A 26,259-nucleotide genomic window follows, 5' to 3' on the forward strand; every position below is an offset into this window, starting at 1 on the left:
TATACCTCCTTCGTTTTATAAACAGGCAATTATTAAAGACTCAAAGTCTAATTCCTCTGCGATTAATTGAGAAGAAAACGTGACTGGAAAATTATATGATCTAAATATTCATTGCACAATGGAATAACTATTTATACGCTGACATATTACAAGATTATCGAGAGCAGAATTTAATTAAAAGATCCATCATAACAATTAATAAAAATATTCTCCATATTCTAAACTAGATATTCCAAAGTCATGCAACGTCCGCTCGAATTATATATAGTTTCCCTCTATCAACAAAAGAATAATAAATAAGTATCATACCGGATACAGTAATATTATGGAACAAAGACTCCCTTGGCTCCCTTGGCTCCAGTCACGATTAAGGATGGCCACGAAGTCTCGGCGCGGATGCGGATACTACGAAGCCCGCATGTTAATAGCCACCGGAAGCTCTTAACCATTTGTCTATTTCGCCGCGAGGCTCGCTCTGATTTGCCCTCATTATGCGAATGATCAAATGATATAATGAACGATTTAGCCTCTTGAGCCTTATCAGTCTCTGTAATGGGATGTAGCTCGTCATGTCGTACTGTGAATTCGATAATTACAAGTTTGGAATGGCTGCCGCGGGATTGCGAGAATCAATCAAATCAGTGAGAATGAAGAGCAATCGTACTGTAAACTTTGTGGGTTTCTGATGAAATTCGAGTTTCGAATAAAAATAGATGTATTATATTTTTCACGTATTCCCGGTTAATATACGTTAAAAAAATTAATTGCTTCCACACGTTTTTTCACTTTATAAAGAATATTTATAGGATTTCTCCATCAGATTTATCTCCACCAGAATATCTATTGCCTATTTTTTAACTAGATCAAAATTTCTTTTGTTAATTAAAAAATATATGTATTATATAAAGCCTTAGTTTTCGCTATCCTATTCGATCTATTTAAAAAATGTATATAATACAGAATGTAGTTCTTATTTCTATTTTACACATTATTCTTAAATTAAGTATCTTCTGAAATATTTATTGTTCATAAAAGTGCCTGAATATGAGCATATTTGGTATACAAATATCCGCATATTCAAGTCGGATCCACAAGTCACTAATTATAAATTCAAATGACTGTGAGGATAAGTCATCCCTGCGTAATCAAGAATTCTTTCCTAATGAACAACACTTCTTTTCTGATGAAGATATCAGCTCCACACGTGTTCCAATCGTGTAACTATGAAGAGAGACAAAGAGAAACATGTTAAGGCTGAAACCTGCATTACCAGTATCGCAACAAGAAACTGCCTGTTGTCGGTAACGTATGGAACAAAGATAGCACAGTTCCCAAGATAATCATTTTTGATAATAGCTACATGACGTAAGAGATAATTACACAATCATCAAAGATTTTTAAAAATGATTTGATGCATACCGAAAAATTCTACACACCCAATTCTTCAATAAATAATTTCAGACATTCATACAAATTGCTGACCAAAGTGTAATAAAGAAAACCTCTTTGACAAATTAAAAATGAAATTAACAATAAGAATTTTCATTGTCGTAAAAAAACTTTATCCGTAAAACAAAAAAGAAATGACCTAATAAATCTAAAACTTCACACTCTCCATAAACTAGTCGTACAAAGGTAATTGTACGTTACAATTAAAACATCATAAAATTAAATCTCATAATCATCTCATAAATAAACATCATAAAACAAAAATCCTACACAAATCGCATTATTTTTTAATCGTCGCCAAATTACTGCCAAATTAAACTGTGTTAAATTTAAAATAGGCGAAATTATTACGCAATTAAAGTAGGAGAAACTATTGCGCAATTTAGCGAAGCGTGATAATTTCATTTGTAACGCCTCGCGTAAAATGCTCTGATCCCCGAGCGGAATGTGACTGCAAATTGGACACCTCGGTGCTCGCGTTGCGTTACGTCCCCGATACGCGAATCATATCCCGACACGCGTTTCGTCGATGGAACGGCCAGGCAATGTGCACGATAAAGCTCAACACCGTAACGCCCTAATCATCGCGAATAATTCATGGAATATGTGAAAAAAAATAACGAAAAAATATTATTTCCGTGAAGCGAAGATCATAAAAGATAGATATTCCGTATTTTATGAGCTTTATCCTTCCGTCTAGCGTATCCCATTCGATTTAAATGCGCATAGTTTAATAGTTAATTCAACCCGAACTTCCCGTTTTTATTGGAAGATAGGTAGAAAACAATCATATACGTCGTTTACTCTTTTTCCGCTCATTTACTGACATTTTTAATTTTTTATCACATATTAAAAATTTATTGTAAGGACATATAGTGCTGCGCTTTATATTTTTAATTCGAAATTTTTCGAGGCTTAATCCTGCTTCTCTTTAGAGATACTTTAGGAGACGTTCTCCTTAGTGTAAGACGAAAATTATGGTAACTTGATTCTAACTAATAATATTTCTCGAGATGTTCCAGGGTTCTGTTCCAACGCTCTCTCGAATATTCTGTGACCACGTAGGGGTCAGCGACCACAGTTGCAACGTTATCCGTTCCGCGTTGCCAGGTTATCGATCTGTACAGGCGCCTTGACCGACCTCCGATGCATCGCCAAGTGCAAGTGCAAGCAAAAGCTCTCTTCCTCTTTCTCTTCCTCTCCTCTTCTCTTTCTTCCTCTCCCGCTTCTTCCGTTACATCCCATAGAGCGATCTCGAAATAAAAGTGAAATAAGAAGAGAGCAACAGGGCAAAGAGAAAGCCCAGGGACGAGCGATTGCTTGTTTACTGTTCCCGATGCGACGCAATCTCGTGAAACATTACGTGTTTTACACGAGTAAGATCTATAAAAATTTCATATCTCGTTATATAAATAAAAACTCTTAATGCTACAAACGGTATTACTCATCGAAATGAGTATTCGACGATCATGTGATCACGATGACAAAGTTCAGCTAACAAATTGCGGAAATACCAGGTAAGTCGCCTTTCTATACTATCACTTGAATTATTTTTTTCTATTACAAATTTTTCGCATTTTATACATAAATGATTCGATTGAAATTTCAAAGAATCTGTAGAGGAATGGTAGAGGCAAATACAAAGATGAAACATTTGATGAAATTTAAAAGGAACGTCATAAAAACGAACGTGGTTATAATTTTAAAAAGAAGAGCACAAGAAATCACCGCACAAGTTATAGTTTGTAATATTTAATTATTATTACATTAATTAAAAAACATTAAACGTTTCGGCCACAATCTGGCCATCTTCAGTAATTCAATAATATTCTTAAAACGCAGTTACATCTAGTTGACATTAAATTCAACCGTGTATTGTAATTATATAAACGTGTTCTTTTCTATGTTACAACGCCAATTGTCATATCACGAAAAATGTAGAACATTATTGTATGAAGCATCTTCACATAAAAAACACATTTATATAATTACAACACACGACGGTTGAATTTAATGTCAACTAGATGTAACTCTGCATTTTAAGAATATTATTGAATTACTGAAGATAGCCAGATTGTGGCCGAAACGTTTAATGTTTTAATTAATGTAATAATAATTAAATATCACAAACTATAACTTGTGCGGTGGTTTCTCTATGTTCTTCTTTTTGTACGTTTTAAAATTTAAAAGGAATTATCTGCTAATAATTATCTTTTCAATTAGTCATTCACTATATATAATATTTGTCCAATTATCGCAATTTTAGCTATCTGCCCTCTGTGAGGTAAATATCGTATGATGGCGGGGCAATGACACTCAATTGCTCGACTATCGATTCGCCGAACCTTCGCCGCGAAACGGCCAAGTGCAAGTGGATGTGCTCGCGTACTTCCACTCATCCATCTTTCACTGACTAGACTCGATTCTCGAGTGTCCATTTGTCGTATCGTCGACTAGTAAGGTTCAAGGTTATACTCGTCACGGTTTTACTTTCAGCGAATACTTTTACTCCTCGAGGACGAGGTGTCGCGTTTGCAATCGGATCAACCGCAGTTTTAATTAAGATTTATACACATCCCGGTTCATCAGAAATTGCGGATGTTGTGGAAAAATTTAAGAGATAATTCATACGAGGAAATTATTTTTAAATCACGTTAAATTAAACTTAAAGGCCGTTGATCTTGAAAAGAGAATCATTAAACCTGACTATAGATCCAAATTTAAAATGAAAAGAATAGATCATCTAATAAAATATTAATTGGAACATCGCCATCTAACAAATCCAGCGCACATGGCGTTCTTCCAATTTAATTTCCTACAACTTCGTGAAATGGAGTTGTAGTCTTGAAAATACAAGCTACGCTCGAGAAGACCTATATAAACTCGTCTGTATGCAAAATAGAAGATACTCAACAGGTATCTCGAGAAACGCCAAGGAAAAACGAATCCATTGTACAAGTTGATGATATTAAAGTTTTTAAAACAAAATAATGTGACAAAGATTTCTTCCAAGTTCCTGAAAATCTCGTTACGGCAAATAATAGAAAAAGCGCCGCTAAAAAAAGATGTGGAACAACTTGTCGCTCATTTTTGCGGATTAATCTAAAAATTTCTCTATTACTCCGACAAACCCAGCGGGAGAATTTTTACGAAGTAAATGTACGAACTTTTTCGCTCGTAACTAATGACAAAGAGAGTCCTCGAACTTCGTAACGATGTTTCGCAGATCGCACGCCGCGGAATGTTCGGTAAAATCATGCTTGCAAGCGCGCTGAAAGTCGCTAATACAACTAACAACATAACAGAGGATCAGTCAAGAAAGCAATTATCCGCGATTTAATGAAATTAGAAACAACTACGAGACAGGCCACGAGCCTCTAGGCAGGAAGTGCTAAAAGCACTCAAGCAAGAACGAACATTGGTTTACTCGCTGGACAAAGTTCGCGTCGCAGTCACTCGAGCACGTCAATTGCCGACAATTCTGTCGCGTTCGCGTAATCGTTATTGCGTAAATCGCGAAGATCGCGAGCTAGAAAGATACGTACATTAGTGTCCGAAAGTAATTTGTAGGGAACATTTCAGTCCTTCCTTGTGAGCCGGTATTACAACAGAATAATAGTTGTTCTTTAAATATTCGAGATATATGAAGTTTATTTTGTCAGGAAAAGATGAAATATATGACTTTTAACTTATGAGTTTTCCCTTAATTGAAAACCCTTTCATTTGAAAACCTGAAATTCGGATATCTATAAAATATTTTTGAGCGCGAATGTATTACTGAAATATTATTGAAATGTGGTAATAAATAAGTATGTTATAAGCAATTATATAACCAAACGACTTCGTTGAAATTTATTCAGAAAATTCATATTGATATATTCATTTGATTTATGTGATATGATTTATTGATAATAAATTTCACGTGCATTTTGTTACGTAAAATTGTAACTGTCGGCATATTTCGCACAGTTTGGTTGACTACTAATCTCAAATGTAGAAACACAGACTCGCGGAACATGTGAACATGCTTTTCAAGGAAGTAAACTCGCGTCAGCTACTTCTCGTGCGAGTTACTAGCGAATTATTTAGACCACGCGCCAATTGACACCAATTGAGAAGCGCGTACTCAAGAGAGGCAGTTAGTCAGCTGCCTCTTCATTGGATCGCCTCGTCTTTCAAACTAATCAGATCGAAATTTCTTGCCTGACAGCGATTCTACTTCGGTCTCCTCACACATCATCTCACATCGAGACGTTTAATTAAAGACGTGCTTTATTTAACGCTTAAAAATTCCTTAATTTAAATCCGGCGTAATATATTCTCCTTGTCGTGAACTACATATCACTAATAAATAATAAGAATTATAATAAATCATCGCAATCCAAGATCGTGTTGTTTATAATTGTTTCAAGGCAATTTAGTCGTTGTATATGTCGTTTACGATTAATTGCCGTAACATGTAATTTCGAGTAACTCTTAGGGGTATATACGCTACATATAATTAATTGCCAGATGCCGTCTGTGTTTACAATTGTTTCCATATAGGGTGTATTTAACAATGCATATGCTGTTTACGATGAATAAATATTACTGCTATGGGGAGTCCGTGTCTCGACTCCTATTATTATTGTACGAATCGTTTATGGAAAAATAAAATTTTTTTTTTTTAATTCTTTTTAGATATTTGAAATATTTATGATTGCTTCCAGGAACGTTTAGCTGCCTACACGCTATTAGTACAACGGCGGTTGTTTGTGGATTCCTGACCGTAAAATAGCTAACGAAGAAACCGTGAAGAGAAATATAAACTCACCACAGTCAGGCTGTCCAACTCGCCTAGCCACTCGTTCAGAAGCTGTTCAGGATCTGTCTCGTTGTCGCTGTCCTCAGCTTCTTCCTCGTATCGCTCCATGACGAGCCGACTGTCCGTTGAATCGTTTTTCCTGCACAGAAAATTTGGATTTCCGTCAGATTTCCTTTCAAAGTATTTCCGTTTCAAGTATCGAAATATCTATTACGTTATTTCCAAATCTCAAATAAAGATGATTTCTCATCTACAGAAAATCCTCTATATCTAAAATCTCTATATCTAAAATCCTCTCTATAACTTGTGCAATTTAATTAATACACGTTTAAAATCAAATGCAATCGTCAAATATTGCCATAACAAATTTGAAATTAAAACTGCGAGAAATTCGGTAAAATAATACTAGCTCGTTGGCAAACGCGACGCTTTTACCGAAATTGAATTTATTTTATAAAAAGGAGAAGTCCAATAGCATTTTGAAAATTTGTTTCTTTAACAGAGTACATCGATACGATAAATACGTACTAAATATAAATGTACATCTAAATAGTAATTAAGAAAAAAAATTGTAGAAATTATGAGAATTTAGGAATTAAATATTCTCTCGTATTATTCTACATTACTGCCATACGTCGCCTTCACTTTGCGCTATGTGCAAGTATGTCATCGACAAATATGTACCGTCTACGTAATATAGCTTTGTTCGCTCGAGGGTAACTTGCGGTTACCAGTTGCGATGGCGCAGAAATGTTGACGAAACATTTAGTAGTAGTGTTGAACGAGCCTTGGCCCGAAATTCCCATTAATAGGACCGCGAAACTGTGAAACGTAGAAATGCGAGCGACGCGGGCGTAAATGTCGCTTTGTCACAATTCCTTTTCATTAACTCGTATAATTGGATATACTCGTGCCGCAAATTGAAACGTAGAATTCTGCTTCGTTGTAATTAGTTAACCCTGGGGCGTAGGTTTGTGTGATCGTCTTACTTGAGTTTGCTAAAACATATCTTACTAATATGGAATTAATTAGATTTAATATAGATGCTATCTATTGAAGTAATAAGTAGTTAAATTTAACACAGACCTAATTGTGCAATGTTATATGTAAAGGGAATAATAAATAAATTAAACAATAAGAATTATTACTGGACGGCACATTTGAAAAAATAAATTAAAGTGTTTCATAATTCCTTGAATGTACAATAAAATATTAAAAAGTTAAATTTTAATTCCTTGAATATAATTTTTAAATGATTAATAATATGCGCGAATATAACAAAAAGCAGATACAACATAATTTATATAGAAATAATATTTTGCTATTATTAATCACTGCAGTGAAATGAGATGTATTTTGAGATAATACATATATTATTTTTTACTGAACGCGATGCAAATATATACAAAATGAGTTAAGGTAAAATGGCGTGCAATCCGGGATTAAAAATAACAGTCGCGTTAAATATCAAGAATTAAACCGTAATTACAGACAGTGCTAACGAGACATTAGATTAATTTGTCACGATTGTGCATCGCGGTCAAGTGCACACGACGCCATTACCGGTAATGAAAATTAATTTAATCGTCCGATTGTCTCGAGAGAAATCAACTCATTGCTCCGCGTCCTCCCCTTTTTTGCACTTCTTTCGATAAAACGCATCCCCGATTGCGACACGCACTTGCGCACAGAATGGTCCTCCCGTCAGAATAATTGTAGGTGGACCGTATCGATTCCATTAATTCGATTCTCATTAGACACCATTCCGGGTAAATGCACACGCGCGACTGTTAATTATCTCGATATCACGTCACGCTGCAGCAATGCAACCGTTTGTTTCCACTGTCTCCTGTCGAGGGACCTTCAGTAGCTAGCAAGATCTTAACTCAGCGGCATAGTTCTGTGATTAGCCAGTCGCTGTTCCGATTAACCGATTCGATTAACCGATATCAATAAGACCTTCTATCGTAAAATACACTTCCTACAACGTGAAGGGGATTTGAAGCTTGAAGTTTACAGAAACATTCTCGTCGTAGGAACGCAAAGTTTCACGAATATGATGTCGGATGTTTATGATAATTACATTTTAACAAAGAATTTCTGATGGAATCGATAATTCTTTAGAAACACGTATAAGAAATCGAGTCTAAAAAAGAAATCATTCATTACAGCGGAACTCTCATTTTTAATCGTTCCGTTGTCGCATGGCAGCTTGCGAGAGGGTTGATGCTTCAAGTTCTCGTGGTAACGTCGTGTGGGAAAGTAGCAACGATCTGTCGTGGGTCACTTTTAGATAGAACAGAACAACCCGCGAATGCGTGCCCGAGCTGAATGCCGCATCGCCGGACGGTTTGACATAAACACGCCATGCCACGCAGGTGCGATGTAATCGTTTCGCGGTCAGGGCGGAATAGCGTTGCATTCCACCGAAGTAACGCGAAACTGCGCTGCTAATTGCGGCAGGGAAGAGGAGATGACGGGGGTAAGAGAGGAACGGGTTTACGGTGCACTGGACGAGGTGTCCTTGCAAGGTTTACATCGCGATAGAGAGCGGAACACGCACAGCAAGAACGAAAAATGCGTGGCGACGCGTCTGCTTGCCGGACGAGGCAAACTTTCTTGCCTTCATCGAAACAAGCGTAGGAAATGTTATACTCGCGACACTTTGCGATCCATATTTTTTATTCCGAAACTGTGTAAACGCTAAACGGCTTGATAGTAATTTCCTCTTCTGATATAATATCAGATGATCGTAACGTATATATCATTTAACTCGTGATATATCTACCTAACTATCGCTCCCCATTTACGTAATTGGGAATAAAATAATAAGACGTGCAAGAGAAATCTCAATATTGAAGCATATTAATGTATAATGTTGTACAATAAATTTGTAAAGACTTTTAAAATTTTATTATCACACCTTGTGTGCAAGCGCAATGAAATATTTAATAAATTTTAGAAAGATTCATTTGTACATCGCTGTTTCTTCGTAATATCGTTATTACAATAAGTTGTTACAAAAATATAAAACGCAGAAGTAATAAATTTGTAGAGCGCACTGTTCTAAATAATTATGAACATTTTTTAATCTTTTTAGCCTTGTCGATAAAAAGATTGCAGAAATTTTAGAGTCGAGCTAAAGGAAAAATATTGAACAAAGAGTCAAAAAGTTAAGAAAATATGCAAGTGATGGAATAACGTAATACGTACAGTGACGGGCTAACGCGCGATGGTGTGCGTGCATGAAACATAGACCGAGATATCGATTGCTCGATTAATAATGCAACGAGCAGACAAAGCTCTCCCGTTTCTCCAGCAGCGGCGACATAACCAATGTTGCAGCTAGACGGCTCACGACGGCTTGTCTTTCAACCGAAGAAACGGGTTCCTACATCGATAACGAGGCGCCTCTTCGACTATGCACAGTTCATCCCTCATGCGACCAGAGTGATCGATCGTGTCAGAGTAGCAAACAGCTTTATTCAGACTCCAATGAAGCAATCATGAAACGGCTGTATCTTTAACTAACGCAACTCGAATACTTTCTTTTCTTCTTATCACGTACGATTCCGTGAAAGAATTACAAATCAGCTAATAAAACATCCATATTATGAATCCATAGCAGTGAAGTAATTTAGGTTAAAAAAAGTTTAAAAAGATAACTTCCATTATACGTGGAATCCTTTTAAAGCGTTCAGATATGGTGTTATCTATACAAGTATCAACCAGATATCACTACAACGGCTTGTAAGTCGCGCTAATAACAGCCTCGACTCGATTCGTTTATCGTCGAATTAGTGATATCTTCTCGCTCGCGAGAGATGCAGCAGATACGAATGAGTTACCAGAGTTCCCGGCAGGAAACGAGTATACGCGAGATATCGTGAGGATCAACGCAAGGGATGAGCTTCTTAGCAAAAGTGCCTCAGGGACTTACGCGAACGAGATAGCAAGGAACGGAAGAGATTGTCGTCAAATCGACATGTCAGCACATCGTCAATCGTAATCGACTTTATTCGCGAGGCTGATGCGACACGGAAACGTGATATTGATCTAGTTAAAAGATATCTAAGCCGATATCATGAAACAAGCAGTATCGTTTAACTTGAAAATAATATAGAAATGATATGACCGAGATATGGAACGTTTCATTCTTCATTTTCGTTTACAAAATGCGTTACTCTTTTTAGCTATATATGATTAAAATAGCAATATAAAATTAAAATAATAATTATATGCTCTAACACATAAAATTAAAAATATATCTAGACTATGTAAATATATACTAAGTTATAAAATAAGACCGATAGAAATTTTGATGATAAAGTTCGTATTTTTCATGTAAATCTGACTTAAATAGACATCACGACTACATAATTATTAAGTTGTAATTTAATAAAAATTCAGCCGCGAATTAACACACGATTACATCAGGCGATAAAATACAACGAGGTATTTGTAGAAAGATCGTGAGCACCTCGCGTTCTTATCAGCAATGGCGGAAGTCACCCTCGGGAAGGATGCACCGTCTTTCCTTGAGCTTTATCTCCTCTTTCACGCAAGGTACTCTCCGTGCAACGCCCCGATTCGATCGATCCTCACCTTCTAGCGTTCGCGTTCAGATCTGGCTTATGGAACACAAGCTTGTCTCGCCGCAAAGAAATTCCGCGGACACGAGGGTCGAGAAAACCCGGAACGATGGATTCAACAGATCTCCTTCAAGGGGTGCTCGAAGGGTGTCCGATGACTCACGTGTATACTCGGTGAAACCCTCGACCAACTATTCGAAAGTTTCTCCGAAAAAGGATTCTTCAGGAGGGATGTGCGAAACCTCGACAAGCTGGTCGTTAAATTGGAAAAGTGAAATAATATATCGAAAATGCTATTCGTTGTTAAATTGCTATTAAGTATTTTAACAATTAAGTTTCACATTGAAATCATATTAAAGTTTCCTTTAAATAAATTCCGATTGTTTATATGTGCATTATTCTTGCAGCCAAATTCACTAAATTATTCTTAGCTGTTTACCACTTGAAAATTATTTATATCATGACTTTCTCATTAAGGGAAACTTTGCGAGCTTTACTCCGCACAGCTTGTTATATACCTGCAATCGTTATTCCTGGAATCATAGCTCTCTGAAACTTGCATGTGCGTCATCCTAGAATAAAACACTGACGACGCTATCGGTTTTATTCGACAGGTCGAATCAATAGATGCTGCTCCAGAGTAGCAGTATAAGCACCGGTTACGCCATGCTACTTTATTGACGACCAACTCTTTACCATTCAGAACGTAGAAACTGAACTTTTTAGAAATTCGTTTTCTCAACGAATGCAGGTTCGAGTGATGTGACTACGAGCGCTACTTCGACGACGATGTCGCTCAATAAGTACTGTCGTTGCCCATGGCGATGCTAAATAATACCCCAACCGTTTCGTACCACCTTCGAGAAGCTACCATAGTCCGCGTCAGGAGAGCGATTAAAGACAATTTGCACGGAGCAACGCGATTGTCTCGGCACGCAAGGCACGCGCCCGGAAACAGATATTAACCCTTCCGGATGGTTGCGTGCCGTCCGCAAGAAAAGAAACGTGCGATTCGTTGTAAATTAACAAATAATTTCGTTTTCATGGTACCTATTTATTGGATCATGAAACGGCATCAATTTTACGAGGAAAAATTCAACCAGTGTATATAAATAATTTTATTAAGAGAAACTATTCAATTATTGGATCATTTAAAAAGTATCCGCGGTTTTTTCATTAAAAAATTGAACAAAAAACCGCGGATACTTTTTAAATGACTTAATATTATTATAAAAATATTGTTATTTCTCTTATCAATTTCTCCCTTATCAAAATAAAAGTTCTTATTTCTCCAGTTTAGATTTTAATTCCAAAATTATTCTCCTTTTTCCTGATATTAATAAGAATTTTTCTACTATTTTTTTTCCAATACAATACTTTAATAACTCTACAAAGAAATATCTATAATAACTTTTCTGCAGTATACTTGAAAATACACGACTTTTGGAACATCCTGTACAACAGCATCACAGTAGACAGTGACGGCATCCTTAATACGATAATATCATCTTATACAAGCAACTAGTAGTGTATATCCAATATTTCACGCCTCACGCAAGCGACGAGAAAGATTCCGGCGTGTTAATCCACGGACAATGTTGCGATATTTGAATTACAAATGCGCAACGTATGCAATTTGGTTAGAAGATATCTCTTTGCAGGGATCTCATTTCGCAATTTCGCCAACAATAAAGTATAGCACTTGTTCTGAGATTATATATTAATATTTACTGCGGAAGTATTGCCGCCAATTATTTCCAAGGTAATTATTGAGCATTGTAATGATGGTTTTTCATTATCATCGTTTATTCTAGCAAATAGGATAATTAGTTATTATGTGCAACGCCGCAAATTATATCTTTAATACATATTTACACATGGAAAAAAAAATATATTAACAGCATTAACTAACAGCATTCTAATTAAAAATAATTTTATTAATTTTTTCAATAGTAATATTAAACATGAGACACTTCATTTTAAAGAGCGCATATTTGTTTCATAAATATTAATGTTATTAGATTAACATGATTATTTTTTAATTAAATTGCTATTAGCTAATGCTATTAATATATCATTTTTTTCTATGTGTGAAAATGTTAAACGTAAAAAAAAAAGAGGAATAAAAGTTACGCATATATTAATTTAACGACCGAGAAATTTCAAAATTTATTAGTATATGACATGACTGGAATTATTTTGTCAAAAATTACAGCCGTTTAAATAATGCAAAATAAATATTCACTGCTGTTTTTACTGCAACGATTCATATGCGCCAACATATAAAAATATATCAAACAGTGGGATCAAAGCTCTCTCTCTCTCTCCTTTTTTGCCTAAAAAACGATTAATGTACATCGTATATCGCAGCGTTTTTTAGACCTTGGAAATTTTAATTGACGATAAATACATTCCGTAGAAAAGCGGAATGCATTCTCAAGCTTGGTGCATCATCGATAATCTTGACTGAACGAAACATTTATCGAAACCAACACCAAGAAAAGTGAGTCACAATGCAATGTGTATAAAATGTTAACAGAGATACATAAAAAAATTATTAACAGTAACGTAGTAACATTATGAATTATTAATTTTTTCTAATTATTAGAAAAACTTTAAAATTATTTTAATGAATCACAATTAATTTATGATTAACAAACATTTATGATTAACGATAAAGATACTGTTTATCAATAACATATATCTAATATCATTTGTAATATTTCTGTGTGCACGCGATAAAAAAAATGTTGCACAATTCTTGCATAATGTAAGAAAGTGCATAATTCCAGAATTGAATGAAAAAGTTGCATCTGTATATTTTTATGGAAAACAATAGAACATCAGCAATAAAAGTGAAGATACGTGAGATTTTCGTGAGAAATCAAACGCATTGAAATTTCACCGATATGCTAATTATATTTCTTTACGTATGAAACATTTTTACAATGATTTGTAACAAAAATTTTACGTTCCAAATTATTTCTATATAGATGGAAAAATTGAAAGACAAAAAACTACGACTAAAATCAATTAATGTCCATCTGATCAAGGTGTTTGGAAGAAAACGATTCTAAATTAATTTTGTACAGATTCTACGTTTCTCTCTTCCGTTCTTCCCGTCGTTTCGTCTCGATGCACTCCATATTCGTTCGTTCCCCGCCGACTTGTTATGTTCTTCTTCCTTTTGTGGCGCCTCCGATGCTGCGTTACGCACTTTCGCGATTCTCCTCCACGACAGAGGATGATCTCGAAAGAGAAAGAGCTCTGCTAAGCTCGGGAAGGAGAGTAGGACAGCGACGAAGTGAAAGGAGGAACTACGGGGACAAAGGGACAGAACAACAGACTTGACTCGCGGAAGTACAATGAAATTAATGTTCGCTCGCAAAAAAATCGACCTCGAACTCCTCCTTTGAGCGTCAGATTGAGAACGTGCGGTGCTTTGGAGTGTCTACAATACTTATGACCGCAATAATTATGACAGATATAAAGTTCTTACAATTTCCTTATTAAAGGAAAAAAAAAAGTCTTGGATTATATTATCCAAGTTCCTTATTACTTTTTTTTTTTAATTTGCTAATGGAGGCCGTGAAGCAAATCGATTATATGGTATTTATTAATTATAACATCACGAACAGTTTGTCATGCCAAAATTATTCAGTGCGGTCTCTTCATATTTTTTTTTTCTTTTCTTTTAATGTGGCAATAACCTCAGCAATAACTAATACAGGGTTGCTTTCGTGGATCGCTTGCAAACGCAAGTATCCGGAATGGCACGACTCATTCATATTTCCCCTTGTTAATAAGTCAGCGGGTATCTGGCTCATCGGAATCGGCATGAATGCCAAGACTGTTCTACATCGCGTTCCGGCTCGCCAGGCGATGACGTCGAATAACGGCGGCGTCATGTTTGCGCTCATGCTGCATCGCAAGCACGCTCCTGCAAAATACGACACATACGGTATCCGGTTTCAAGTATCGATTGTATCGATTGCATACAAGAGTTTCCCCCCCCCCCCCTCTTCAGATTTGCTTGTACCCTATCACTAATAATCGTACGTAGAAAAAAATTCAGAACTTTTTTTTTCATATAAGTAAAATATTGTAGCAGTAAAGCTTCAAGGGAAGCAAAGAGATATCGATCGCACGAAAAGGAAATGGAATATTACCTGTAGATGTACAAATTATGTTGAAATGTGTTAAAATTACATACAACAAAATCAGAGGTATAAAGTAAAGATTTTATACTCAGCTCTCTATTTTTATGATCCTATAGTCACGCGGCGAAAATAATCTGGATATTATTCGGGTATCTCATACTAGCGAATGAATCTCGCTTCTCTCGTGATTCATTCAAAAAATAATCCAGTCAGGCGGTTGCAAGACGTTTCGCGGAAAAATCGTAACATTGACGATTTTTCAGCAACCATGCCTAAACGTCGAACCGGAAGACATATGCGATATTTCCACGAAAAACAAATCACAGATCCGATTTGGCTTTTACCAAGAAAAGTGTGAGAGATTCTATAACGAGACCAACTTACGTTACGCAAGAGCGACGAAATAATCGCGCAAACTGTCATCGTCAGACTTTCCATCACGTAATCAATGATAGGGATCATAATTTTAAATGAGCTCTAATAGCATGTGATTTATTTTCGATTAATTAGCAGTCGGCATTACGTTCAGCGAACGATATATGCGATTATCAATCGCATTCGCGGAGTCGTCACCCATTTAAATTGTACAGCTATTTCCGTGACCATTCCTTAATGTACTTTAATACCTATTTAACTTTATGCATTAAAATTATTAGAGAGAGTTGTTACACATCATTGCACATAACACACTTAAATATGGCAAATTTATTTTCAATGAGATTATTCTGATTTACTCTCTGAAATATTAGGTGAAAAAATTATTTGTACATGTATCACTTTATTTTTCAACGGTTCATTTGCGATTGGAGTTGAACGATGATAAATTCTTAACGATATTCAAAACGAATGCAATGGTAACAGGTCGAAAAGTCATACATGGGCGAAATAAATATAAAATATGAATTCGAGCTCAACAAGTCGTGAATGAACGATTGTCGAGACACATCACGGGTAACTCAATGTACGGACAATCGAGATATAACACTAAAACGTGCCGCCAATCATGAATGATTCTTTATTCGAAGCAAAGAATCATTCTGGTCAATGATTAATTTCCAGAAGCAATGAGGAGGAAGTACCTTCTCTACGATTACTCTGTCGTTACGAGACATTTGTTTAAGTTCGTCAAATAATTGCCGTGCATTTCCATCTTTCCGAAATAGATCAATCACAGCGTGTGTGCGTTCATAAACACACATTTTTCCAAAATCCCGCTCGCCAAAAGTTTTCGCTAAAGTTACTCCATTTTACGATATATCATTCGATTACAAAATCAATGCAGATGCTGAGACGCTTAGTTATCTGAACAGTTAAATCGGCTTTCAAGCGTAAGATAGCTTTGTGAGAGAAATGTAGCGAGCGACCGCGCGAGCAACGTGAATATTTAATCCCTCGAGGGGGTTAAATATCGCGAGAACGATGCTCCGCTCGCGGAAAGCCGCGGCTACGTTTAATTGCGAGTGGGGTCCTGCGGGAGATAAAGGAAATATTTCAAAGCGCGCCGGCGGGTCCGATGTCGCGGGGAACGCGATTCTGCATTCGCTTGGCGCATCCGTCCGCCCTCGAAGAATTTCCCCAGGCGGAGCGAGCGGCAGACGAAAAACGAAGGAGGCGATAGCGAAGGAGAAGATCGTAGAATACAGGAATAGCTGCGCCATACGCGGACTACCGTCGGCGCTGTACCGGGTGTTACCACTTCTAAATATAGAATTTCGATCGCGTTATACCCGCGACTTCTGACTGACGAGAGCCGCACATCCGGTCGGGGTATCCTGCCTACGACCGCCTGCTTTCGAGAACATCAACTCCTGGCTAGAACATAAAACTATGATCTAAGATGTTTCGAAGATAAATCAATCATCATTTGTCATCGTACACGATTCAATAAAGGAGGAACCAAATTTTTTACTATTATACATATTATATTTTTTAATTTCAGAGTCCACTTTACAATTTTGAGGTTCTCGGTGAGAGATCTTATCGAAAAACCACACAATTTTTATTGTATTAGGTGTTGGAATTAATTCGTAGCGTTTTTTAATGAAAGAATGTTATTTATTTCACATGAGCATTAAAAAATACATTAATGAAAGTATTTCCCATCACTTGTAAAACGCTACGAATTAATTCCAACACCTAATATATATATTTCAAACGCGACTACTGATACTTTGAGAAACATCTGTTTTCATTGTTATTCCGATTTCTCGTCGTATACATCATACATATTTAATGACAGATAGGGATAGTTTATTAGTATCGATAATGAAATGTTATGCGAAGTGTTTTCTCGTTTTTCGAAAAAATTACTTGTAAAAGTAAGTCTCATTTCGTAAAAAGTATTATAATTTAATTCATCTGTAAAACATGTCCTTTAATAAAACCAAATGTTCTCTCCTCGATTCTTTCATCGACTTATACTCTGAAACGTAACAGAAAGTCACATCGAAAGTTATTTTATTACTTTAATTTTCATTTGTAACAAATTTCCAAGTTCTCTTAATGATACATTTTTATCGACTCTTATACTCTTCTCAGTATCCATTTTTTTCTCAATTATCTCACAGATAGCCCCAAAGCAAAAGGAATCTAAAGCATAATCGAACGCAGCCCTCATCCCTTGCGGCCAAATTTCTCCGAAAGAGAAGAAAGACAAAAATCCGCTTTCAATACTTATCGTGCGCGACCACTGCGATGTTCTTTAATAAGAATTATGCACGAAGTATATAGGTATCGCTGCGAGGTGCGTTGACCCTCGAAATCGATATTTCTATTAGGCTCTGTATCAGGGTCTGTCCGTAAAGCCGACGTTTGTCCTGCTCTTCTCCTCTCCTCTCCCGTTTCTCCTATCGTTCCTATCTCTTTCCTCCTTCTCTCTCTCTCTCTCTCTCTCTCTCTCTCTCTCTCTCTCTCTCTCTCTCTCTCTTTCTCTCTTCTTGTCTATCTCTCGGCCTCTCGTTCGCTGTATGCGGTGCGTTTGCACGAATGACCGTGTTGCGTGACGAGCCGACTTTGACGCAGCCGCAGAATCATAACCGCGGTAGAAAACTCTTCAAGACCACTGACCTTTCCTCTCCCTGTGATTCAGGATATGAAAACGTTTCGAGATCGAGGACTTTCTAATCCGCGGATATATTGTGCTCACAGTTTTCCTGCAGTAGAAGACAATCGATTCTCGATTAATATCGAGGTAATAAATTCCACAGAACGATTCTCCTTCCGATCGAACTTTATGTAACGAGAAACCATAAACGTCTAACATAAAAGTTTCCAAAGAAATATATATATATATATATTTGTATTGGAAAATGAAGAAAAATTATATTTATAAAAAAAAGTATTGCCTCTTTGATGGAATCATTCTCAACTGAAAAATAATTTTGCACACAGCTTATCATATTAAATATATCTCTTATCAATAGAATGTCATTTTCTCAGATTTCCATCAGCATTTCTAATATCTTCGAAACAAATTTCGCTAAAAAATAGTTTGACACTAAACTGTTGAATTTATTGCACGGTACGGTGTTATCTGCATTCTTTTTCGTGCTCAGTCTTGCGGCACCAATATTTCTTACTCCATGAACGTGCATATCTCGTGTTTCATGAAATTATAAACACGATTGATTAGCTACACAGAGTACGCATAATACGCACTGATATACATACGTAAGTGAAATCAGTGTACTGTGTCAGTACACGCACCTCGGAAATGACCTCATGTAACTGACGATATTATCCTGGAGTCATATTTTCACGCACTCACACATGAGAATGTACGCTACACACGAAATCGGTGCTTTTAATGCATGTACGATTTTCCAAGCGTATCAATTCTTCGCGTTCAGACAGCCGTGTACGCCTCTTCACTAGATAATAGAATCAGTATTCGATTCGTACTCGAAAATGCATGCTCCTCGAATCTGCGATACTGTTTTATCTAACGCGATTCAGTGAACTGAAATCTGATTCGAAAGTGCAAGGTCGTAAAGATCGATATATACAATAATATATCCTCAACAGATACATACATTTTTTGTACGCATACATTTTATGATTCTGTAGCTATAATATACAATTAAATTTACGATAGAGAGAGAGAGAGAGAGAGAGAGAGAGAGAGAGAGAGAGAGTCGGAAACTTTAAAGAACTTCTTAAAATACTATTTAAGCAATTGTGGCTACGTTCAACAGGAAAAAGTAGCTTTGCAATTGTTATAAGATTCTTTCATATGATTGGCTCTTGGCCTGCTCCTTATTCCATTACTAAATCTGAATGTAGAAACCAATCATGTTAAAGAATTTTACAATTATAGTTGCAAAACTGCTTTTTCTACTGAATGCAGTCAATGTTGCCTATATGCCTATTTGTATTATATCTTTGATACTAATATAATAAATTGTTAATATAATATGTATTATAATATAATATGTAACATAATTAATAATATAATAATATAATTGTTACAATATATAATAATTATTATAAAATTTTTTATATATGCAATGCGTTTATTATTTTCATATCCGAATCTAAAGATAACAGATCCATTTGATGTTATAAAAAAATGAGAGGTGATTTTCTTACTTTCGTAATGCTTTGCTAATTTTCTTTACACTTTTGTATTAAAATAATTTTAATTTTCAAAACATTAATACGAAATTATTCAAAATTTTCAAGATATTAAAATATGCGCGAAGAAATTCGATTCGTAAAAGATCGACCTGCGGGTTTTCCTACAAGCACATGGAAGAACGTTCTTTTAGTTCCAATCAATGTTCGAATGCATTCCTGACCTTATTTGGCCATCATTGCAGCCTCCTAAAGGATTCCAAGGTACAAATAATATATCCTCGTGAAAATTCCACATAACTTCTCTCGCAGATAAATTATTTCTTCTCATTCAAGAAGGAGTAGAATACAAATTAATAAACCATAACAAAAGATATTAAAAATCGATTTTGGAAAGAATTCACTATCAGTCTTCATTTTTCATTTTTTAAAGTCCGCTATTTTTTTTTTATAATTCAACAGTCATCTTAATCTTTATTAAAAAAATAATCGATATGGAATTGATAAGAGAACGCATATATAACACGAAGGAGTTGCAAGACTTCCGATATATTTTATCAATATTCTAGTTGCAAATGACAACTCAATGAGCATCCTATGAATTATATACAGGCTGACACTTTAATTCTTCATGTGGAAGTAACAGTACAGATCCTTTCATCGAAATATAAGTGTCAAGCGAACGCGAAGTGGGTCATTGTTGTAAACTGACGAATGAAGAAACGCGCACAAAACGGAGAGTCAGGGTCGCGTAAAAGATCGAGGGGATCGTCGATCTCTCCTCGAGCGAGCGTTTACGCACGGACGAACCTGTAATAGCGCAAACCGCTCTCGGGCAACCTGCGGTGATTGGAGTGGAAAGACAAGAGGAAACCAGGAGACAGCGAGAAAGAACGGTCGAACAGACATATGTATGTATGTATATATATGTATATATATATATCTACATTTAGAAAGAGAGAGAAAGGAAGAGATTGCAGGCAGAGAGGGACCGTTACATACGTAACTGCGCTCTAAGTGCATCGATCGCGATGCAAACGTTGTAATCGGATTCCCACGCAAATCGCAGCTGCCTCGGATTAGCGACGCGGACGATCGCGACGCATACCGAATATCCTCCGGGAAATTTCCTTCGTAACACGAGAGAGCGTGCAGGTATCAAGGATCTCAATTTTGCCCGATGAACGAGACGTGTGAAATACGGTCTAATTCTTGGATATCACGTGACAATAATAAAACTTGTAAGGGTGATTCTGCAGATTTGTTTTCTTACATAAAACTCCTGGATTATTAAATGTAACACTTCTCTAATCTAAATCTAATGCCTTCAAAAATTCTAGCATTATTGATAATACTAGTAATCCTTGGTACACAAAAATATTTTAAAATACATTATTTTTTGATGCAAAAGACTTTGATATTTAATTTTTATATTATTGCGTATATCTTGAATTATGTAGCATTTTATTGTAATACAATAGATAATATTTATTTCCTCTACATAAATTATTTGTTGATTCTTTTATTATATGAGAATAAATCTAGTAACAATTTTCTTGTTAATGGATTTTTTATGAATTTTCCTTTCTGTATTTATCATTTTATTTCAAGACTGCACCAGCTGATACAAAATGACTCTCATTCTAACTCATAATATATTCACAAACTGACATGATACTACTAAATGATTTAAAGCTACACATTTGTAGGTATATTAAATGCAAAAATTAAATGCCCGTGGAAAAAGAGAGAGAGAGAGAGAGAGAGAGAGAGAGAGAGATAAAAAACGATTTAAATAGACCTTGATAAATTATAATTTCTCTGATTAATAACTTTCAGCGAGAAGTTGATATAGGGAAGCTGCAGCGAAAGCTTCGTCAAGATCATGGACTTGCAAATCCAAGCTATTGCATTACGTGCTCATTAATTCCATCGTGGTCGTAGCAGATTTTCCGCTTAATTCACTTCATTAATCTCGCTGCGATCAAGCAAACGGTATAATTAATATTACTTATGTATTATTCATTGTTGTAAATCGTCGAATCGTATATTCACATCTATATTCACTCGCTCGGTCACAGACACGAAAAGTTTTATACCTATTCTTCAAGTTTTTGCGACGTGAATTTTAGAAAAATAAAATATTTGATTACATATATATAATCAAGTATCCTCTTCTCGAACTTTTTCCTTGAACAAAAGGAAATCATTCTGATTATAATAAAGACTAAAATATCTTTCGATAATTGCTCAATCATTCTCGTCGAGTCTCCTTAATTTCCGGTATAAAACTTGTGAAACACAGGCGGTAAATATCATCATCTAAAGCTAAATATATATTGCGCGTTCGGATATTTATTTTTCGAATGAGTCAAATGTTGCAACAAGGGTGATCGAACTCATATCGACCGTCTGGTCGATGATGTCAGAGCAAGATATTCCCAGTGAGAAACAAGAGAACGCTGTCAGGATGTAAGTGCTCACGATTCCAAACGGGAAAGTGCCGCTACCTGTGGCGAAATGCGGTGTAACTGCAATTGCAAGTGCTCGAGATAAGCGCCATAGAGAAAATAGTCGTCGAGCGGCCTTTATCAAACGCGACATCGTATACAAACGGCAGGTTAGACGCGGAATTGCAGGGTGTGAACCGATACGCCAACTTCCAAAGGTGCACTTACAAGGATTGGACTCATATTTTTAAAAACACTGTTAAATCCATAGTGTCAAACTATACCCAATTTGAATTATTTTTAATCATTTCTATGAGTCGCCGTTACTCCTATTCATTAATTTAAATTAAGCAATTTAACTCAAATTAAAATGTATTAAATGTGACTCAAATTTAGTTTATTGTTGAATAAGTACATACATCAATATGGACTTATTAGGTGCGCAACTAAGTTCTCGCTGTTATTTTGATGCAGATGCCATGAAAATAACAGCGAGAACTTAGTTGCGCACCTAATATTTATCTTAAAATTGATCACTAAAATGGACTGATTTTACATTTTGACATACGTAGAGGTTAAAAATAACGAAAAGTTACTTAAGGGATTTAATTACTATTACTCCCTTGATACAAAAAAATTAATTATATCTCATCATGTCGTAGAATATCACGAATATATCCAGAAAACTTAAATCGCTGGCGAAGGAATTTATTTGCAAATCTAAATTGTTCTATCACTGGCGCGAAAAGAAATAAATGATTGTTCATTCATGGATCTCGATATATTCTTGCTCGTTCTCTCAACATAAATACACCTTAACGGCGAACACTCCAGTACTTGAGTACTCGCTTTACGTGCGCACCTGATCCACGTGGGCGCCATAATCGTTTCACTGATCGGTTTCCGCCCACGCTTTTCACATCTTGTCAAAAATAAGACCTCGCGCGCGTGTCGTAAACGATATCACCATGCCAAAACTGGCGGAAAGCCAGATTTCTAATTTTGAAAGAGCATGAAAAGCACGATTTCAGTGTTCCTGCAAATTAACAAGTGACCTGATGTATACATATTAGTACGATATTATATTTTACGTAAATTTGAATACAGCATTCCTCGTTACAAATTCTATAAATTCTTTTTTTTTTCTTAATATTTAAAACAACGATTAAAAAAATTTCATTCATCTAGTTGGTTTATTCAAAAAATAAAATTGCTTCTTTTTTTATGGGTAAAATATATCTTAGAGATAAATTTATTCGTATTGCAAATAAATTCTTCGAAATAGACTTCAATAATATGTCTTAATAAATTTTGCGAATATCATTTATTTTCTCTTATTTTAGATTTAATGTTTCATACCAAAAGAATATAAATAAACGCTCGAAGTTTGTAATGCAAAACAATTCAAAAATCAGCGACCAAATAACGAGCAATATAAAATGTTTTGTTAATATTTAATATAAATTTAATATATCAATATAATTATCAATATATAAATTATAATATAAACTATATTATAATTTAAATTTCGGAATTATAATATAAATTTCGGAATATAATTATCACAAAAGGTTAATTTTAGAAATGATTTATATAAAAGAACAAAAAAACGGTATTAATTGAATTAAAGACATTGAATTACTTAATGGTTCTTATTTCGACATATTAAGAAAAATCTCTTAAAAATACAAGTTAGTTTGAACGAATGAAAAGAAAAGTTCACAAGTGTAATAACAAATAGAAAACCTTGTGTTCTCCCACCAATCATAATTGTAGGCTTACATATTCTCGATCATCCGTGGGAACCGTTAGACATAACGTTATATATCATCATTGTTAAAACTTAACGAATATTGTTGTTACATATTTTTTTATAAAAACTTTTTTATAAAAACGAGGAAATCGTTATTGTACCGTTATGTGAGTATTGGTATAGTTTTTTAGAATTAGAAATTCCTACGAATTTATATACAAATTTAGATAAATCAATTGTGAAGAAATTCTTACAATATGGGACTAAACGTAATTCTCGCCGTTAAATGAGTAATTTTTTTGGTTTTGCATTTTGAATTCGGACATCTTTTGAAAATCTGACATAATTCACCAGTATTTATCATCAATAATTGACGGAATTTTTCTTTAATTTAAAATAGTTATAAAGCGAAAGAAATATGTTAACTTATTTATATTGAGAAAGATTTTGTGTAGCCGAAACGTTTATATTATAATTTATATATTGATAATTATATTGATATGTTAAATTTATATTAAATATATTAACAAAACACTTTATATTGCTCGTTATTCGGTCGCTGATTTTTGAATTGTTAATATTGTAATATTTCATATTACTTATTAAGTTTAAATCGTAAATCAAAGTATCACAGTATAAACATATATTTTTCAACATTCGCATTTTTGTTTGATCACAAAATATGCTGGAACTTTAGATTCCTTTCCTCGCTATGTGAAACTTATGCTACGAGAAAGGTGTGGTTTCTGGAATGACGGTCAGTGAAATGAACCACTTCGTGGTTCTGACGTGAAGTCAATTTCGTATCTGAATAAGGATGAGCATTCAAAATTGATTTCCACGATAATAATACGTGTTTTACGGATTTTCTAACTATGATTGTATTGCATTCTGCACATTAGATATTTAGAAAAACTGAAAACTATTTCCTCTTTTCTCTCCCTCTCTTTTTCTTTTCATATAAATTCAAATATTTCTATTACAGACATAAACCTAGGAAAATATGCCTAGGTTTAATCATACTAATGAGATATTTTTAAGATAAGAATTATTTCACGATATCTGATAATAAAACTGGAATTACAAAAGTTTCCCTATTGTCTCTTTGTAATTTCAATTCTAAAAAAGGCAAGAAAATGTTTTTCGCTAAAAAGACTCCACCTTTCCATCTCTCGACCTGGAATTTTGAAATCAATAGACGCCCGCCGGCCGGCGGTGTGACGAATGTCCAGCGATGTAACACAACGCATATTGGCTTGACCTTTTACACCGGGACCAAACCGACGGGAGTGAAGTAACGACGAAGCGAATCGCCGTCACGGCTCCAATTCAGCCGATAACGAAGCACTGATTATCGTGGGACGGAATGCACACCGCCAATTGTAAATCCCTTCTTCACAATATATGTAACATACATAATGCATTACGTGAGAAATCGATACGTATAATGACGAATAAATATTATGCTAATCTAATTTATCTTATCAGAACGTCTGTGACATTAATTTACTTGAATTCTAATTTTTTTAAAATACAAAATTAATCAATAAATCATTGACATTTCATTCTTGATCGATTCATTATTCTGTTCAAGTTTCGTTAAAAGATCACGTGTTCTTAGTGCTGCATTATTAACGCATAAATATATGTGTGTGCGTGTATATATATATATAAAACGTTGAACAAATTACATTTTCCTATCTTTTTATAATCTTCTCGTCAACTTTATCACTAAAAAATAGTTATCCGAAATGTATCTTGACGTCATTATCATGTCAAGAATAATTCCAAGTATTACATTCACGCGGTGCTATTAGACGATATTACGTAATTCCATGCATTTATTGAGATAGGAACATTTATTTACCTAATGCTCACAATCAGCAGAACTAGATTATTAAGTACGGTCTGTCGTCTCGATTAATCGTAGTGACTACGTGTGCAAAGAAAGCAAATAAATGCAAAAGTAAAGCCGTAAGGCAATTGTTACTGGTGTGCATTGTTAGCTAACGTGATCTGTCTGTCTCCTCCACGAACGTTTGCAATATATTAGTCGCAATCTCGTGCTTGGAATATTGCAATCTAGGGGATAAACCGTGCGGAATTTTCATATATAAGCTGGAGGTATTAGTTGGACTTAGCAGGTGCTGCTTAACCCGAAATCAGAGAGCACATAACTGGATGTAATTAACTTAGTTCTAAGCGGAATGTTAATTAAAACAGGAAATAATCAAAAAATCATACTATTATTGACTGTTATAAATATTAATAATGTTAAAATCAGAGTATACTTATGATCTTGCTAAGAATTATTAGATTTTCGATTTCTAAATAAACAATTTCGATATCGACTTTTACAGAATATGATTATCGTTTTATAATTGGAACTGAAATTATCATCACTCATCGAAATTTCTGTCTTTTACTTTTACAATAAGTTTTAATGATCTATAATTACGCAAGGAATTGCAAAGTCCGA

The 26,259-nt window shown here is 35.0% G+C and overlaps 1 protein-coding gene across 3 annotated transcripts in view; it reads right to left on the bottom strand.

The window, feature by feature from the left end:
* Positions 1-26,259, bottom strand: part of LOC105146134 (uncharacterized) — a 131,988-nt gene that overhangs the window by 83,590 nt on the left and 22,139 nt on the right. For all 3 annotated transcript variants that reach the window (XM_011056205.2, XM_011056204.2, XM_011056203.2), the window contains one exon: positions 6,263-6,392. In XM_011056205.2, the coding sequence (XP_011054507.1) occupies positions 6,263-6,361 (99 nt within the window). In that variant the 5' untranslated portion in view covers positions 6,362-6,392. The remainder of the gene's footprint in view (positions 1-6,262; positions 6,393-26,259) is intronic.

This window comes from Acromyrmex echinatior, chromosome 13, assembly GCF_024713525.1.
Source record: "Acromyrmex echinatior isolate Ae372 chromosome 13, ASM2471352v2, whole genome shotgun sequence".
NCBI lineage: Eukaryota > Metazoa > Arthropoda > Insecta > Hymenoptera > Formicidae > Acromyrmex > Acromyrmex echinatior.